Source organism: Scardinius erythrophthalmus (assembly GCF_964197995.2).
Source record: "Scardinius erythrophthalmus genome assembly, chromosome: 13".
Taxonomy (NCBI): Eukaryota; Metazoa; Chordata; class Actinopteri; order Cypriniformes; family Leuciscidae; genus Scardinius; species Scardinius erythrophthalmus.
This window is the reverse complement of record NC_138233.1, coordinates 17,738,530-17,757,840: the sequence shown is the minus strand read 5'-3', so window position 1 is coordinate 17,757,840 and position 19,311 is coordinate 17,738,530. Positions and strand designations below refer to the sequence as shown.

General features: G+C 37.3%; 1 protein-coding gene across 7 annotated transcripts in view; it reads left to right on the top strand.

The window, feature by feature from the left end:
• Positions 1-19,014, top strand: part of elovl6 (ELOVL fatty acid elongase 6) — a 29,837-nt gene extending 10,823 nt beyond the window's left edge. The window contains exons 1-5 of one of the 7 annotated variants that reach the window (XM_081383196.1): positions 3,994-4,261; positions 12,850-12,981; positions 13,485-13,561; positions 13,942-14,093; positions 17,439-19,014. In XM_081383196.1, coding sequence (XP_081239322.1) covers positions 12,955-12,981; positions 13,485-13,561; positions 13,942-14,093; positions 17,439-17,872 — 690 coding nt within the window. In that variant the 5' untranslated portion in view covers positions 3,994-4,261; positions 12,850-12,954 and the 3' untranslated portion in view covers positions 17,873-19,014. Of the gene's footprint in view, positions 1-3,890; positions 4,262-9,477; positions 9,525-12,849; positions 12,982-13,481; positions 13,562-13,941; positions 14,094-17,438 lie in introns of those variants that run through there. The other 6 variants (XM_081383194.1, XM_081383193.1, XM_081383197.1 and 3 more) reach the window with 6 other exon arrangements.
• Positions 19,015-19,311: the final 297 nt, after the last annotated feature.

The window sequence follows — 19,311 nt, the reverse complement described above, 5'->3', positions numbered from 1 at the left end:
TCGTCCTGTGGAATCATTCATTCACAGACAGCTTACGAAGATGTTCAACTAATAAAGATCTTTATCGCTGGCAAAAAGTTGATGCATTTGAAGATTTGCTCTCACTTGACTGTAGCTAGTAGCTTCTGTAGATCCACTGCCACTTAATCTAACGCTCTTGATGTGCCTAAATCTTTCTGTTACGACCAGGGGCGTGTCTAGAGCATTTTCAGTGGGGGGGCCATGCTGGGGCACTGCCTCCAAACGGGGTGGCCGGAAGTGACCCCCCCAAAAAAAGCTAAATTCTACAGTATATTACGTAAATCCTATTGATTTTTTTTTTACTTGATTACTTATTGTAAACTTGTAACTTACTTGTAAGTTACTTGTAAACAAATGTAGTAATAAAGCACATTTTTGATTAATTTTTAAAAAAGTTTTTTTGTCACCCCTGTAATCCATTAAGTTAAATTTGAGAACCAGTGTTTATTATTTTTAGTGTTTTCATAAAACTAACAAGTTTATAAAATAAAAGCAATTTTTATAATGAGCAATTTTAAAAACCTTTTCTTTTAAAGTTTGGCCATTACAATACAGTAGTTTTATTCACAATCTCTTTCAAATAATAATAATAAATAAATAAATAAATAAACCCCCCCACTGTAATAATTCAAATGGTTTGGCCAAAACATCATAGTGTTTCATTCAACATTTCTTTCAAGTTAATTTACAAAAAAGCTGAGTAAGGCCCTTTCACACTGGACGCGATTTTGACGCACGAATAATTCGCGCGATGGGTTTATTTTTTGATCAGCTGTTTGTGTAATGAGCGCTTCCACACCGAACGCGAATGTGCTGAGGCGAAAAAACGACTTTTATTTTTTTCGCTTCGATGTCGATTTTTTTTTTTTACTTTTGCGGCGACAGAATAGGCTTCAGCCAATTCACATACTACAAGGACAACGTTTTGAAAGACAATGTGTGGCGTAGCATTGCCAACCAACCGGTAATCGCGACTGTGAGTGTGTTGTGTGATAGTCCTGTGCTGTGTAGGCTAGCAGGCCAAACTACATTTGGGATAGAAAGCTAACACTATTATCGTCAAAGATAGAGACAGAGACCGTGTTTACCTTGAACACGTAACAAAATGCAGTGAGACTATTTAGGGCTGCTTTTAGTAGGCTATACTATACATTCTTTGTGTGATATTTCTAGTCGAATGATTTTTAACTTACTTCGTGTGTTACATGTAATGTGTAGTTAGCCTACATTACAAAACGCACTGTTGAAGACGCAAAAAAAAACTGCACATAAGCATACTCCCCTTCAGACTTTCTGTTCTGTAAGATTGGGTGCACCCAAAACCTTCTTTTCTGTCTTTTAAATAAAATGAAAAGCTCGTCTTCACTGGATGCTATGACTATGACTGGATGATGATGATGATGATGATGATGAAGTGTCCATGTTTTCTCAGCTGTCGGCGCGATTCGCGTGAAAGTTTTGGAATGTTGAAGCTCTCTGAACGTCACAGACGTCGCAAATTCGCGTCGCGGCTGATGTGAATGGTTTTGATGCGAACTATTCGCACACGAACTATTCGCTTTTTCGTTTCGCTTTTTCGTTACGCATCCGGTGTGAAAGGGCCTTTAACACAGAGTTAAAGTTTTAGCACTGTGTAACAGTTCAAATGAAAACACCACAGTTTAAAAATAAAATATAGAACCATTACATTGTGCTCTGCTAGTCTTTAGTTTAGAAACAATAAACAGTCGAAAAAGAAAGAAGGCAGACCTCAACTAAAACAGCTGGATTTGTCTGTTTCGGTGGTGACTGGCAAACCGTCTAACAAAATGACGGTGCTTACGGTGCGTGTCCACTGGCACGGTGCGAGTGGAGCGGAGTGAACGTTTTCATTTCATTCCTATGGAAGTCGAGCTTCACGCTCGCGCAGTTGCATTTTGAGATTGACAGCGGACCGGAGAAAGCGGTGAGAGCGACCGAGAGCGTCAAAAGGTTGGACAGTTCTCGACAAAGCTTGTCTATTTCTAAACGTAATCGCGTGCATCGCTGATGATTATTATACTGTCCGTGTGTTGAAAAATACTTTGATTAAACACCCTCGCAACAGACACACCCCAGAGCGGAGAAGTTACAGCGTTACCAGCAGCACTGAGCGGACTTTTGCCGCTGTAGTGGACACGCACCGTGACTCCAAGATTCCTGTGTCTGTCATGAGTCATGGTAGTGCGTAAATGTGTTTTTATGAGCTTAAGTGCAGAGAAGCTGCGCTCACAACTTGCAACCGTTGTTTCCCTGGCGCTGCACTTCTTTGAAATCGCGAACTTCATTAGTCTATAAACCGAATGGCCGTAAAATGAACCAATCACAAGACATCTTATAGGGGGGGCACCTGGGGTGGCCAATCAAATTTCAGGGGGGGCCGGTGCCCCCCCTGGCCACCACGTAGACACGCCCCTGGTTACGACTCCGAGTCGAGTGTGAATTGAAAGGGCTTCAGATGATTCAGTGCGTGCAGGAACTGAACAGATCATTCAAAATGATTCGCGAACCGATTTAGACAGATCTGCCAACTTGTTTGATGAAGTCTTTGAACAGAATCGACTCAAAAGAGTCATTCATTTGTGAATTGAGCATCGCTCAAGTCCAGAAAAAAGATACAGCGCGCTTGGAATAAACTACGCATTTAACAACACATATTGCATTAAAATAAAGTAACGAGAGGAACGTCGCCCAATGTAACGAAGTAAAAGTACAGTTTTTTCATTAGAAATGTACTCGAGTAAAAGTAAGTACCCACATTCAAATCTACTCTTAAAAGTACATTTTTTTTCTAAAAAAGTACTCAAGTAAATGTAACGAAGTAAATGTACTTCGTTACTACCCACCTCTGAATGTGACTGAAGTGTTTGTTCATGTCCATGGTTCATAAACAACATGTGCAGGTGATTATTCTCTGTGATTGGGAAGTGCATGCAGGTGAGGGCCAGGGAGGATGATGGGAAATGCAGTGAGGAGGTGGTGACTAGCTGGTGACCGTGACACACACCTTATTCATTAGCCTTTTATTACCATTTTCAACATTTTAGAATTAGTGAAGTCATCAAACAGCACAAATGGAATTATGGAAATTATGAAGTGAGCACAAATGCTAAACAAATCAAACTCTTATATTTTAGATTATTAAAATATACAAAGTATAAATCTCATCAGGTGCCCAATATGTCTTTAAGAGTTCCCATGCATGCTGAACACTATCTGGTCCAACCAACATATTCAAGAAAAACTGCTTAAATATTAAAGAATGGATTTCATAACGAAGGCCAAATGTCAGCAATCCTAATTCTTAAAACTATTTGAACTAAATGCTTAAGATCATGACAAATTTATTTTGTTAAGTGAGCCCAAACCTCTGACTGGTAGTGTATAAATGATTATTTATTTATTTATTTTTTTTACATTTAATTACTTCTAGGATAAATGTATCTTAAACTGTAAAGAACTAAAGTGAGATGAATATACAAGTCTACAAGTCAACCCCTTGGGCCAATGATGAGTATCCATGCATAAAATATACATTTCTTTATATTTTTTTTAAATAAGTAGCTACATTTTTATTTTTTTACAGGTTTAAGGTACAGTAAAGTTTACAGTTACAGTAGTGACCTGTCTATCACTATCGAATGTAAAAAAAAAAAAAAAAAAAAAAAAATCCAGGTCACTGGGTTTAAGACCCTGTAAATGATGGATTGGTTTAGTTTACATGAGAAATACATGTTAGACTGATAGGAATGACAGCTGATCTATGTTCACAAATAAGAAGTGTAGCCTACGGTCTGAACATCGACTGAAAATGGTGAAAATGCCTCGTTTATGAATATATGCCAAAGGTCATCGCAGTCTGAAATGACGACAGCTCCGGAGGATGCATCAGTTCTGCGGCATTAGGACCTTGCGCTCCTCTTCCTCAAATGAGAGGAGGGCGTATGCCGGCACGGGCTGAGAGTTAAATAGGCTGACATTCGAGAACAACTCAACGAATGTGCTGGGGGTGGCAAGAGCGATGCGAGGGCAAGGCTGGAGCTGAGCCTGCGAGACAGATAGGAAATCCGCGAAACTCAACTCATATAGTCGCCAAAGAGGCTAACGTTCTTCAGTAAGCGTTTAAAGGACGAGAGACCATGTCGGTGTTGGCTTTGCAAGAATACGAATTCGAGAGGCAATTCAATGAAGATGAAGCCATTCGATGGATGCAAGAGAACTGGTACAGTAGCTCTGCTGCATGATAAATATTCTGGACCATAACAATCACGCCTACAAACCCCGTTGTAGGCTACCATCAGATAGCTCGTAAATGTGTTTTACACTGACTGACTAGCATATTAAATATTTCAACCATGCATTAATCCTAATGCTCAAAAACGGGGGGCTCTTGAAAGTCACTGGCAGGTGGGCTACCATCCAGACCACGGTATGCACAGTCAGTGTGATATTCCCCCTCGAGACTCATCAATATTGTTTAAGCATCGTGTTCTATTCAACATCTCAAATGTGCTTCGTGTAATGAGCGATGCTATATTTGAAGCATCGCTGCTCTAATCAGATGCAAAGCCGTTTCAAGGTGATGTTCTGCTTATGCCCTTTCGTGACAAATGGAACTTTCATCCTAGGATGCCTCGCGTGTTCAGATTCCACGCAAACGTTTATTCGATTATTATTTTATTTTTTTTCGTAAACAAAACTGAATGTATGAATCAAATCATTCGTACCCCTATATTAAATAGCTTGCTCGAAGTAGCGATGTCCGATTCGTGAAAGAATCGTTCTTTAGATTCGGATCTTTCCAATAAATCGGTTGACAAAAACAGTCAGGAAAATGCTCACGAATCGAAAGCGATTCATCCGAGAGTATAACAACTAAACGATTCATTAATCCGTGAGTCGCGTCCTTCCAATATGTCCGATTTGTAATTGCCAAGAACTGATTTGAGTTAATGATCTGACTAGTGACAGTTAAACACGCACGAAATAGAATTGGTTTTAATAAACTTCAGCATTACAATGAACACCATTGGCCTAAATCATAATTAAGAAACGAAATAAACATATACATGAATAGGACTTTATTGTAGGCTAACGTTATAATATGCAATGTCAGGGACCATGGGGTGACAATCACGCTATGACGTAAATAATAGTTTTGAACCGGTTCTCTTAAACGAACTGTTCAAAAGAACCGATTCGCGAAAACGAATCTTACTTCCCATCACCAGCTCAAACTCAAAGCCTTGCCTAGCCCACAATCTGTTGCAAAATGTAAATGCCACAATACAGGTAATCATACCCAGCTAACAATGACCTGGTGACCACCGGTGGTCCGCTGGACCTATGTTAGCTGGGTATGAATAACAGACATGCATGTGAAGCGTTATTAGATTGCCTGCTCCGTACGTAAGCTTCATTCTGTAAGTTAATGGCCGAAATCATCGCAAAACTGTGCTGCTTGTTAATAGTGTCTGACACATGGTAACGTCGAAACGATTACTTCAATCAATGTCACAATTTTGTAATTCTGTAGCGCGTTTAGAGACGGAGAAGTGAGGCTGGTTAAGGAATTCATAGCAACCAATGAGATGTGGTTGTTGATGTCTGCTGACACAATTCTGACCAATCATGTTTCCGCGTCACTGTGCCGACTTCTCGGGATTGCTTGCATCACATCTATCATCTTGTATCCCTCTTCTGTGGAGAGGAACACCGATTGTCTTTAAAGTACGTTTTTAGGTGTAATGTGCTTAATAATAATTTTGTTTTGTTGATCACTTCAGCCTGTCGGTTTCCTGTCTTTACATAAAAACGGAATGCGAAGGAAATGGTGTTTAACGCCTGTATACAACCCTGAAATGCAGATTTAAAGGGATAGTTCACCCAATTTTTTTTATTTTTTCATTATTTATTCTCAACCTCTTTTTTTATTTTTTTTACATCACTTATTGTCTTCTATAGAAGACCAAAGATGATTTTAGGCAGATTGACAACCTGAGTCACCATTCACTTTCATTGTATCTGAAAAGATGCAGTAACACGGAATGGTAACTGTTCTGTCTGACATCTCCTTTTGTGTTCCACAGAGTAATTTTGGGATAAACTATCACTGTATAAAAAAAAAACAAAAACAAAAAAACACCAACAATAGAGACACATATACATACATAGACAGGCATCTGACAAGCCATTCCATCATGCAGCATAAGTCATTAATATCAATTCAACACAGGCTTTAAAATCATGCTTCTTTCCTGGTTATACTATTTCCTGGTATTTAGTTAACTTACAACTGTCACAATTTCCATGATGTCACAATACTTACTTGTAGTCACATTAACTTTATGAGTAAGATAATTATAATGGCCCTTGCTGTTATTAGGCCTATCTAGTTTTTTTTACTGTTCCAACTTTGAGTTGTATTCATCCCGTGGCCACTACTGTTTTAAAATTTAGTTTAATGCTCTCATTTTATTTGTGCTTCCTATCAATTTATCAGGGTAATAAATTACCAGATCATTGGCTTTAGACTATTATAAAATACATTCATCCCTTTGTAATGTAATTTCACATGCTATATTTCTACATTAATGTACAAGTGCAGCTCACAGTTGGTGCCAGGTCTATGCCTGTGCCAATGCGATTTTTCAGCTTGCCTACCTCATCAAACAAAAATTTATCAGGAAAATGTTACCGGGGCACCCATGATCAGACTAGACTCTTTCACTGCACTAGATAAGGGAAGGCAGATGATGTTTGCATTGCAACACAGGTTAATGAAGGCTCATGTCCAAAATGAGCCAGATCTGGACAGATGCAGGGATGTAGGAACTGAGTTAAATGGATAGATCAGCCGAAAATTAAGATTTTGTCATCACGTACTCTTCCTCATTTTGTTCCAAACCGGTATGAATTTCTTTCTTCTGTTAAACACAAAAGAAGATATTTTAAAAAATGTCGTTAACCAGACACTTGGCGGTAGCCATTGAAAAAAAAAATACTATAGAAGTCAATTTTTTTTTGGATAACCAACATTCTTTACCAAATATCTACTCTTTTCTTTAACAGAAGAAATAAACTCGTACTGGTTTGGAACAACTTGACGGTAAGTGAGGACAAAATTTTCATTTTTGGGTGAACTATCCCTTTAAATAGCATTTAGTCCCAAAGCCCTTACTTGTATACTTTGGCAAATACTTTGGTTGTTTGCACAAAGGTCATTCAGCCGAGTGAGGGGATGAACAAAGGGGTTAAATACTAATTAGCTGTACTGTAATTCAGCATTTTTAAGACTATAGATCATCTTGGTAATTCACATTGTGTAATTGCTTCTTTTGCATTCGAGGGAAATGCATAGATAAAGAGAGTACACATTTGCTTGAAACGCATTTTTCAGAACCGCTCCCCGTTTGGATTTGAAAAGAAGCTGCTAGGCACGTCTCTCCTTTAATAATCCCACGTTCCGCTCTGTGATGAATGACTGCAACACCACAGGATCCATTCGTACATCTTCCTGATGATCAGGGAAACAGAAATGTCAGCTCTGATAAACAATTCTTGCATTATTTATTTATGTTAGTCAAGCACAGTTGCTTCAGCACAGACTTTCCTGAAGTTCTATGAAGAAAAGATCTTTAAGTATAAATGCAGATTTGGATATTATTATCACCTCAATGTTCAATGCATCCTGTTATATTATAGGTAACAAAGGCTGTTAAAATTAGAGAGTTTTTTTTATTATTGAGTGCCTCATGAACAACAGTACAGGATACAGAAAACACGAAAAAAAGATGCAAGATATTTTCAAGAGGCCCATTTATTGGAAGTATATTTCAAATTCTCTTACTCAAACAAGTACTACTGTATTTCAACGGCCACGTCAGTGCTAAAAAATTCATTATATGTAGCAGTAAAAGTTTGTGTATGTGTTTTACAGGTGCTGTGTCATACTAGACAACCAAATTGGCATCTGTTCTTATATAATTATTAAAAAGTATATTATATATATTATTATTTTTTTTATTTAATAGCCAAAACAATTCTCAGCAAAGATCAAAAAGACAGAGCTGCCATAGCTTGTGCATTGAGCCATGTTTTGTGTTGGTCTGAGTTGACCAGAGAGAATTAGCCTCAGGTTGTGAAGATTGCCACAGGTCATCTCTAATCTGGGAGTATTTTTATCCTCTATCCTCACTACACTGCACTGCCCAAAGGTTTCTTTAATGAGATCTCACTGTAAGAGTCAGTCTCTCAAAAGACAAGCAGACAGGAGGCACAGAAACACTGTAGATAAATAAAAGTGGACTAAATTCCACATGGACTGCCAGGCTTACATAATAGTGACAGATAATAGAGAGTTTCCTGGCACCATCAAACCGATGTCCCCTGCAATAAATGCTACTTAATACAATCGTATAAATGCAGACAGCCACTTTACTACACCACATTGTGAGATGCAGTCTCCGAAAAATACAGCCACTGGCCTTGATAGATTATCTTTATAAAGTAGATTTGCTTTTCCTGCATCCTTCAAAGTCTAAAAAAGCTCATCTCATAGCACACACACACACAAAAAAAAACAAAAAAACAAAATGCATTTCAAAATTTGACCTCTGAAAGAGCAGTCACCTTGTTTCTATTTTCACCACAAGTAACCCCGAAGAAGGGATTGCATTTGATGTTTTAGAAAGGGTAGTGGAGAAAATCAAATACCTCTGGCTAAAGCCCTTTACACCATGTCAAAAATTATAACATCAGCCGTTGGTTTGTTTAGTCTTAAGCATGTTATCGCACCCAGAGCGTTAGACAGAGAACTGTTTAGCAAGAAAACAAAGTAGTATTTCACTATGCATCTATATTTTGCAGCTTAACATGGAATAAAAATAAATTAAAAAAACTGCATTTAGAGCCAACGTCAAGGTTTTGCTCTGACAGAAAATATTTTCTGTGCTTGAATTCTTTACCACCCTGCACTTGCCCAGCGTTGTGCTGCGTTCGGTTAAAAAAAAAATCACTGCATCTAGCAGAATAGATTCTGCTATCGTCATTAGTCTAAAACTGCTATTAGGGCTGCAGATTCCGTTTATTTAGCGGCTCTAAATTACTTGGGAAGCACTTCTAGCGCAAACAGCTTGGGCCAGATGTGATCCCTTGCAAGTAGCTTCACCATCAGTCTTTGTCCACTGCAGGTCTGATGCTCTCAGCTGGAAAAACGAGAGCATAGACAAAAACACAGATGAAGTTTTTCAAATAATTGATGGTCTTGCCATAAATAGACCTACTTACTGTGCGTTGATGACGCAAGACCTGAATCTGTTTTGCTGAAATAAAATATTTGTGGTTTCTCTTCTACAACCTTTTTCTGTATTATTTTCGGTGCATTATATGGAAGCTGCTAGAGCTTTGCTTTTTCTTCTCTTTTTTTTTTTTGGACAGTAACAACAAGGCCTGATGGGAATAGTCTATCGCATCTCCATTGGATGGTCAGTACTAAGGCAGGGTTTTACTGCAGCCGTATGGCATATAACTCACTCGCTCACTCCTCTAGCAGGGTATTTGAAGTTCTCCCCAAAACTCCTGATAAGGGAGTGATGTTGTTTTTGTCATTCACTGCAGCACAGCTCAGTAACCCATCTGAACATCCAGTCTTAAATGAATAGCCTTTATTCATTTCTTTGCTGCATCTATGGCTGGACAATATATTGCATACTGGAAATATATTTGAGATTATTTTGCTGGATATATAGAATTAAGCTACATTGTGATTACAATGATGTGATGCACCTTTTATTTGACAAATAAGTTCCCTTAATATTAAGTCATTAGGCAAGTTTAACTATTTCAGCAAGGACACATTAAATTGATCAAAAGTGACAGTAATTTTAAAACGAACATTTATAATGTTCCAAAAATGTTTTTAAACTGAACTGTAAATTTCTAACTGTAAAATATTAGACCTGAACGTTCTATTTATCAAAGAATCCTGAAAAAAATCTATGACGGTTCCCACAAAAGTATTAAGCAGCACAAGTGTTTTCAACATTGATAATGATAGCACAGCAATAAATTAAAATATACAAAGAAAATTTCTAATAAAATAAAACTGTTAAAGTTATTATAACAGTTTCTGTATTTTTGATCAAACAAACACAGCATGGTCAGCCTAAGAGACGTCTTAAAAAAAAAAAAATCCACAAATGTTTAAAAGAGTAGTGTAGGTAAATATTGCAGTTTATTGTTATATGGATGCACATAAAAAATATAAATGAAAATTATTAAATATTCTTCCTTAATTCATTATGTCAAGAAGCTTTTAACTACATTTTCTTGTAATAAACAGCTATCTAATTGGCTGCAATGGCTGTTTGGTCAAAGTCAAAATGATTGTCCCTTTTAAGCCTTTTAAATACTAAATATCTAATTATATATATATATATATATATATATATATATATATATATATATATATATATATATATATATATATATATATATATATATTATTTTTATGTCACCCAACCCTAGCTGCGTCTAACGTAATGAATGCATAATGACATGCAAACAGAAGTTTGTAATGGATTAGCAGAAGCAGTTTTCTCAAGTACAAGCTTCTTGCTAGCTGGAACTGTAAAGAAAATGTGTCAATAACCAGTGCATTTAACTAAATAGCAGCCAGTAACAAGAGTTCAATCTTCCAATAACACTGATAAATCGGTCCTATAATATATGTGCATACTGCTGCAGTCTCCCTTTGTACACAAAGAACAAAGCAATGTCAAGTCAAGGTTGGAGGGGGCTGTATACATTGAATGGACTCACTGTTATAAGCAGAGTGAGGTCAGTGTTTCTCACATCCACTAGGCAGAAAAATAAAATGATGCCCAGTGTGCTTTCACAACCTACACCCAAGCCTACAGAGGTCATGTGTAACAAAAAAAGAAGAGATTACTACAAAGACACTTAGATCTATATATTCCATTATATTTTGACTTAATTCAATGTATCATTTGAATTTGTATGTATAGATGAATTGTCTGAGGCTTTATCCAATGGGTAATTAAAACCCAGAAGAACCTCTAGGGTTCCTCGTTTACCTATTCGACTGTAGTTCTTGGAAAGAGAACAGAGTCACACAGGAGATGATACTGGGAGGGAGAGACGTGCCCTAGTTTTGGCCCATAATGCCGGCTGGATGCTGGACTGGCAAAGCTCCCATCTGGCTGACTTCTGCCATTAACCAAAAATAAACACGGTTATTAATAATTAAAGCTTATGTTTCAATAGGGATGTGAAAAGAAATGCAGTTCATTTTAATTAAAGGTCAGTTTTTGCTCTGACAGCATCAAATGAGTATTAATACACATATCAGATGATTTAACCAACAATTTAAGTTGATTCATTTGATCATATTTACTTGATACTAGTGTTAAAAAAAAGTAATTTAACAAAAAGAAATTACAAGCAATAGAACAATTGAGTTATTACTATGCCATTGTTTCAATTAAATTTGTGTGCATGGTATCAAAAATAGCACAGAACCATGAAATTTCTCTCATGTTGGCATTGAAAGTTTAATATTGTGATGTTAGTAACCTTATCGTTATTTATGTTTTAATGGAGTTACTTTATATACAGACGTTTCCCAACTGTGTCACCAGAACATTATTTTCTTTCAATTACAATTTCCTCAGCATTCAAAAGGCATTGATGGGGCGTTATGGAAGCAAATTTATTATAAATAAGATTTAGGGGGATCAAAATGCCCTCAAAAATGAATTAGACAGCACTGTGGATATTTCCAGCTTCCAGATAATGCAGTACAGCACTGCCAGATAATATGAGCTCCTAAAAGCAACACAAGCTGTCAAAATAAGCCCAATAAGCTGTTTGTGATAAAAAGCTCCAACAACAGTTTATTTCATTTTGGCAAGACAAGTGATGAATATAGGATTTAAGAAACAATGACATATTTATGTAATGTTTGATGCATTTGGCCAAAGTTGCTGAGCCAAATGCATTACATCAGGATTTAATGTGATATGTAAAAAAAAAAAAAAAAAAAAAAAAAAAAAAACATAACATCAAAACCTGTACACAATATAGACCAGTATGCAAATGTTTTGAGACTGGAATTGTGAGTTCCAAAAAAAGCTGTGGCTACTCTCTTGTTTTTTTTAACAGCTACATAACTGCATTATAATACAGTCAGAAAAGTCACAGGACCAGTTTGCAGGAGGCCTTTTCACCATATGCAAAGTCTACAAATTTGACAATGTAATATGAGGCTTGTGTGTTACACAGCGTGTCAAAATGCAAATTGAAAGAAAATGTAGTGCTTGTGAATGAAATGTTTTTCTTAGTTAAAATATGAGCCATTAAGCATACACTACCGTTCATAAGTTTGAGGTGATTTTTAAAGAAATGAATACTTTTATTCAGCAAGGATGCGTTAAATTGATCAAAAGTGTCATTATAAATGACTACCATTTAAAATGTATATTTATCAAAGACACCTGAAAAAAATTTAACAGTTTCCATAAAAACTTTGAACGTTAAGTGTACATACGTATGAATATTTAGTTTGGAAAAAAGCATCTGTTAAATGAGCCCTTGCATATGCCATAGGATTTATTGTTGGTTCTGGTGTTCTAAAAATAAATCAACAAAATAATAAAGATACTGATATAGTCTGACTTTTGAGTTTTTGAAATGCTAGTTGATTGAGCAGATGGACACACTGAAGGTTGTGGATGGATACTTGAGTTTTCTTGGACTGTACTAATTTAATTATCATCTCCCTCCTTACAGGAAGAAGTCCTTCCTCTTCTCTGCGCTTTACGCTGCCTGCATACTTGGTGGGCGGCATTTAATGAAACAAAGGGAGAAGTTTGAGTTGAGGAAACCTTTAGTACTATGGTCTTTAACACTTGCAGCCTTCAGGTAAATATGTCTATTGGTAAATGGGTCATATGTCTTACATGCAAATGTTTTGAGTGTGTGAATTTGACATACACACATTACATGCATCTATTCATTTGCCTACAGCACCTGTTAATGCTAAAACATATTTGCTTTCTTTAACATATTGCTGTTATTATGATGGAAATATGAATGTAGTAAATGTAAATTAGAAATATGTAGGTCATTACTATCACAGACAGTTGAGTGATATTTTTACACCACAGGCACTACGAAGATTTCACTGCACATTAAACCAAACGTCATAATGCAATGGCAGTACAAGATGAAAGCAAAGTTTGAGACGACCTTCCCTTGTCATTTTCTCAATTTTGCTAACAAATTATAGTTTAAAAAGACTTAAACCAGTCAACATGGAAAGACAATTCACATTTATGTGATTTTTAAATGATGTCGCTTTGCACGTTACAATACAACACTGCAGTGAATACTGTGTATTCATAAATTGTTTCATGTTTTAGCAGATTAATGGTGTTCATTATAGGCAGAAAAACAAGCCACTTCCTCGTTCCAAGTTACTTCATAAAGACCTGCATATATGGTACATAAGAGGCCTGCATATATGATTTTGTATTGATATCTAAATTATATAGTAAAGGGCACAATGATATAACATATCACACACTCTTCTATGTGTGAAGATCAGCACCCATAGTTACTGTAGAAATGGGGTGACACAGGCTACCTCGCACTTCCAGGTTTTTCACATCATCCAGCCATTGGCAGCTTTATAAGAAACCTAAAACTGGAACCTGAGTGCCAAGTAACTGCTCAGCCATAAAGAATTGAATAAAGCATTGTTATTAGTAATGCTATGCCCTGAGTCCTAACAGTCAAATAAAGTAAAAAAAACACTATTTAAAAAGTCGATTGTATTTGATTTTAAATGTCTCTTTTGTTTTGTTGCACCTCCTTCTTCAGTATATTTGGTGCCATCAGAACCGGAGGCTACATGATGAACATCTTGATGACCAAAGGCCTAAAGCAGTCAGTGTGCGATCAAAGTTTCTACAATGGACCAGTCAGCAAGTTCTGGGCCTATGCTTTTGTCCTCAGTAAGGCACCTGAACTAGGTGAGATTATACATGAATAAGACCCGTTTCAGTTTTATGGGTTAAGATTAAAAGGTGCAGTAAGCAATTTCTGAGAAAAGCAGTTGAAAATTGAAATCAACACCCGAACAAACCATTTTGTGAATATTTGCTAGATGTCTGTTCTGTGTGTGTGTGCTGAAGAAAAAAAAAATTGTGTTTGCACTTAGTCCTGGCTGTGTAAATAGGAGGGAAAAAAGTGGATCGGACTGGTCACCACAACATTCAGCGATAGTGGCATATACGCTCATGATGGGGAAGGAAAGAGTGTGAGAAAGCGGGACATTTGTAGAAAGAGAGATGGCTGAGATATTACCACAGAGGGTTACGATCAGGCAAAGAAGGGTTACGATCAGGCAAAAGGACCCGCTTTAATAATTAAAAAGCTTTCTAGCGCTGGAGAGATGTTAGAGTGTGAGAAGGCCTGAAAACGGACAGAGTTTGCTTTGTTTTTGCTTGATAAGTAACATTGGTTTTGCCATGTTTCACAGAACCAAGATATGCTGTTGTTGTTGTTGAATCACAGCTGATTCATCCATACTGTTATCGTTGCCTTTGTCGTTGCATAGCATGTTTGTTATTTTGGAGGGCAGAGCAATGAAGGGAGGGGTGTGTTTCTTTTTGGTAGGGGTGTGTGTGTGTGTGTGTGTGTGTGTGTGTGTGTGTGTGTGTGTGTGTGTGTTTCAATTTCAAATATAAACAAGTCAAGTCACCTTTATTTATACAATCGCTTTATACAATACAGAATGTTTCAAAGCAGCTTTACAGTGATAAAAAGAAAAATGATTCAATGATGCAAAATTCAATGATTAATTTCTGCTGTAAAGCAGCTCTAAAACTAAACTAAAAACTAAAAAGCAAAACTATAGACTAAAAAAATCATTCAATAAATAGGCTACATAATTTTTCTTCTGTAAAGTTAGACTTCATTCTCACCCTGTTGGATTTGATACTAAAATAGTTAATGCAACAGTTGTAGCCACATTACCAAATCCTTAACTCTATTTAAAACAACTGTAGTAATTTAACAGAGAAATAATGTTTAATGTTTTCTAGTTAAATACATTCTGCCTCTTCTATGTAGCTTGCTCAAATGACAAAGCACTACTGAGAAGCCTAGTGTTCATCTGCATGAAAATAATTGGTTGTGAAAGCGTAACAGAATTTGTTAGCGTGGACCTTGCAGCATAACCCCAAGTCTAGAAATCTGGGATAGTGGTTCTATTTTCCGCCTGCCTGGGCCTATTGTGTTTGCCATGTCCTGGCGGTTAGTGGGCTACCAGGCCCATTGTAGAGACAAACAGACAGCACTAAGACAACTTGAGGACCTTAACATCCCTAATTAGGGCCAGGCCAACCGTGATGAGTCAGTTATCTACAGCAGGAGACACACCAACATATATAGACTTTTGACCAACTGAAAACATGCGCTTGCCTTCTCTGATGTAAGTATATACCGTTTCCATTCCATTGTGTTCAAGAGGAAAAAAATCTTCACTTCCTGGGAAACTGGCATAAAGTATCAATAAAATACTTAAAAGTTGCTGGAACCAGGGAAGCCAAGTAAATTACTTGGGCCTCAGAGCGAGTAGATGAAATACAATAAAAAAAAAAGATGTCATGTGATCTTGTGTTTGGAGGCAAATACCTAATGTTTAGAAACCAAGGCCCAAATTTACTAACAGCTTGCGCCAGTGCAAACCCTCTTTTTGGCATTAGAAAACTACTGTCAGGATTTACTAAAGACACGCAGTGAAAAATTTGCGCTAAAAAGGCATGATCTTATTGCATATGCATTTGTAGTAGTTTCCCTTTCAGATACAAAATTTATGGGAGGAGAGTATTTAAACGCAAGGTGATTTACTAAGGTTTGCGCTAGTTAATGTACTGGTATTTGCGCCATTATTTACCACCCCAAAAAAGCATGTCTTAAACCAGATTCTAATTTGCGCGTTGTTAGTAGATCAAGCACAGAACTTTCCACTCCCATTGGCGCTTTTTTGGAATTGCACTCTTAAACTAATTTTCCCTGTTTGGTAAATCTGGCCCTAAATCATTTTGGTGACAGACTTTGACTCAGACATTTCAGACTGAATAAAACAATGTTTTAGATGGTTTGGAATGTGATTGGAGTTATAAAAAGGGGGGCATGGTAAGGGATAGTGTACAGTCACCAGATAGTTAAGCAAATACAAGACCCCACTGTGAAACGATGCTGCTTATTATGCAGCTACTTGCTACATATGTAAATAATTAAACACAAAATATTAATTTGACTTTTTTTTTTTTTTTTACCTCAAGATGACTCGCAGTACCCGCTTGAGCAGTCTTTCATTACTTGCAGCAGTTCTCATGGAATAACATACCACTAGACGGCACGATTGAAGAGTCAGAATTGAGTATTACAGTGAGACGTGTAAAAATATCAATGAATAGGCTAGTTCTGCACTAAGCATGGACACATTTCTGAAAGAACTGCCAGTGCCATGTAAACGTAAAGCAGACGATGAATCTACTTCAAACGTCACAACTACCCAAACAAAGTGTCTACACCAGACTTGAGTGGCGGGAAACGACAAAAGCAGATAGAACCTTTTTTTTCTTCTTTTTTTTTTTTGACACTTCCAGTGTAGACAGCTTATCAAGTGTGGCACGACAACCATCATGTCTGGTGAAGACACTGTTTTAAAGACAAGAAAATATGACTAGGCCTATCTCGGCCTCGGATTCACCAGTACAACGGTGGTAATGAAAAAAGACCAGTGTGTTGTGGGTCTCAAAATATGAATTTCTGACAGTGTGAAGCCAAACAAGTTAAGATGGTACTTAGAGACTTCATATAACCAACACAAAAGAAGCCTGTTGCAGTTGATTAGTAGTACTGTATCGATTACAATGTTTCAAATAAATCCTATAGGATTTTCCAAGTAAGGTCATGTCTGTGAGTGTCTTTATGTTGGTGCATGCAGGTGGGGGGTTTTCAAATATGCTTCTCTACAACAGCAGAAAAACCGACCTAATGTGCAGCTTAAAATGTTTTAATGCTTCATTTTGACCATTCTTTAGCACAGTGGTGTTTTCACAGTTTGACCTGCTACATTGGCCAAATAAAACTTGTTTTGTCTTGTGAATGCATTGGAACACTTTGCCCTGATTAGATATTCAAGATCTAGAACATGCAAGTTTAATTTAATACCTTAATCTCTACTTACTATTATCAATGACACAAAAATAACAAGATACCATATCTGAGACAGCCAGTAGTTTCACAGTTACCAGCATTTTTGTTTCTCTCTCACAATCAGTCTCTTACTCTTATACTTTCAGGAGACACACTATTCATTGTTTTACGCAAGCAAAAGCTGATCTTCCTGCACTGGTATCATCACATCACAGTGTTGCTCTACTCATGGTACTCCTACAAGGACATGGTGGCCGGCGGGGGCTGGTTCATGACCATGAATTATCTGGTGCATGCCGTCATGTATTCTTACTACGCTCTTCGGGCCGCCGGCTTCAAAATCTCTCGCAAGTTCGCCATGTTCATCACCCTGACGCAGATCACCCAAATGGTGATGGGCTGCGTGGTCAACTACCTGGTGTATTCGTGGATGCAGCAAGGCCAAGAGTGCCCGTCCCATGTGCAGAACATTGTGTGGTCGTCCCTCATGTACCTCAGCTACTTTGTGCTCTTCTGTCAGTTCTTCTTCGAAGCCTACATCACAAAGACCAAATCCAACGCAGCCAGGAAAAGCCAATAAATCAAGAAAATGATTTTGAAAAGTGAATCAAGGAGGGCAAAGTGGACCAATGAATGGTTAGTGAATGGATGAGTCTTTACAGTTAGGGCTTATGGACTTGCAGAAGAAAGAAGAGAAGACCATGAGAGGCTACGATCAAAGCTTGTGCATACTGTACTACTAACGTATAGAGATAAATATCCCTGCCACTAGGGGTGCTCTATTGAGTTGCACTGAGAAATCATTATGATTATATCAGTTGAACAAAAAAGAACAAAAAAATGTGTCTTTATGTGATGTTTATGTGCCCAATTCAATTCTCTGCATTTAAAAAAAAATGTATAGATTAAAAAGGGATGCAAAATAAATTCAAACATAATTAAGGAGAAGTTTAAATGGACTGGGACATTTGGGAAAAAAATTCAGAGAAAATTATATGGATAGAATCAATATTTGTGTGGTTATGTCTAAACATTAAGTGTTACCGTTGCATTTTTATTTTGTATTGATTAGATACTAGAGTGTGTATGATAGTTTTGTATGAAAGCCATGTCAATGGATGATTGGTCAATGTTGAGCTAAAAATGCCACAGTGTGTTCAGCATCGCAGCACCAAAATCCTCTCAGGACTTAAGAGTTTTCCATTTGATGTTCATATCATTTTAGAACAAAAAAGAAAAGACATAAAAAAGGGCGAAATAGTTAAGGTAGTCAAATAGGCCTGAAATGTTTATGCCATTGGATCACACATACACAAGCAACCACACAAGTATTTAAAAAAAAAAGAGAGAGAGAAGATAGAAGACAAAGACCAGTGAAGGCCGTTTTGAGAGGACATTTCAGCCAAATGATCATCAGAAGACCTGAGGCCCTTGTGGAGTATGAATCATCGGACCTCTCTGAATCTGTGGTTGTTCTGACCTCTGAAATGCCTGGCCTTCTTCCCATGGCTTAAGCTCATAATTATTCCAAAGACCAATGGCATACAGAGTCCAAACAAGGCCTGTCTAAAGGACCATGAAGTCAAGCATACTTACACAAAATGTCTATATTCACTGTAACAAACCTGAATAACTGAATGGTGTCTATTGTGCTCTTGTGCATTTGCACTGTATACATGTAAAGCATCTATAGACGATTTTAACAAAGAGCCGTGAGTGCTGAAATAAGTGTCTGTGTTTTTTAATTCCATTTCTCCTTGTTTACCTTGGTAGGACTGTGAGATATTCTTTTTGGTACATATTTTGCTATCATCTCTGCAGGAAAGACATATGAACTGTCACTCTTGTGGTGAACAGGCTCAGCAACATGCCAGATGGGAGCACTATTGCCTCAACAACAGTGACATAAGACATTACACATAAGTTCAGACTGTCCTGCTTTCTAAAGCCATACTAAGCAGCATGTTGGGTCTGCTGACTGGGGTTGGGCAGTACATATGTGAGAAAGAGTGACTACAA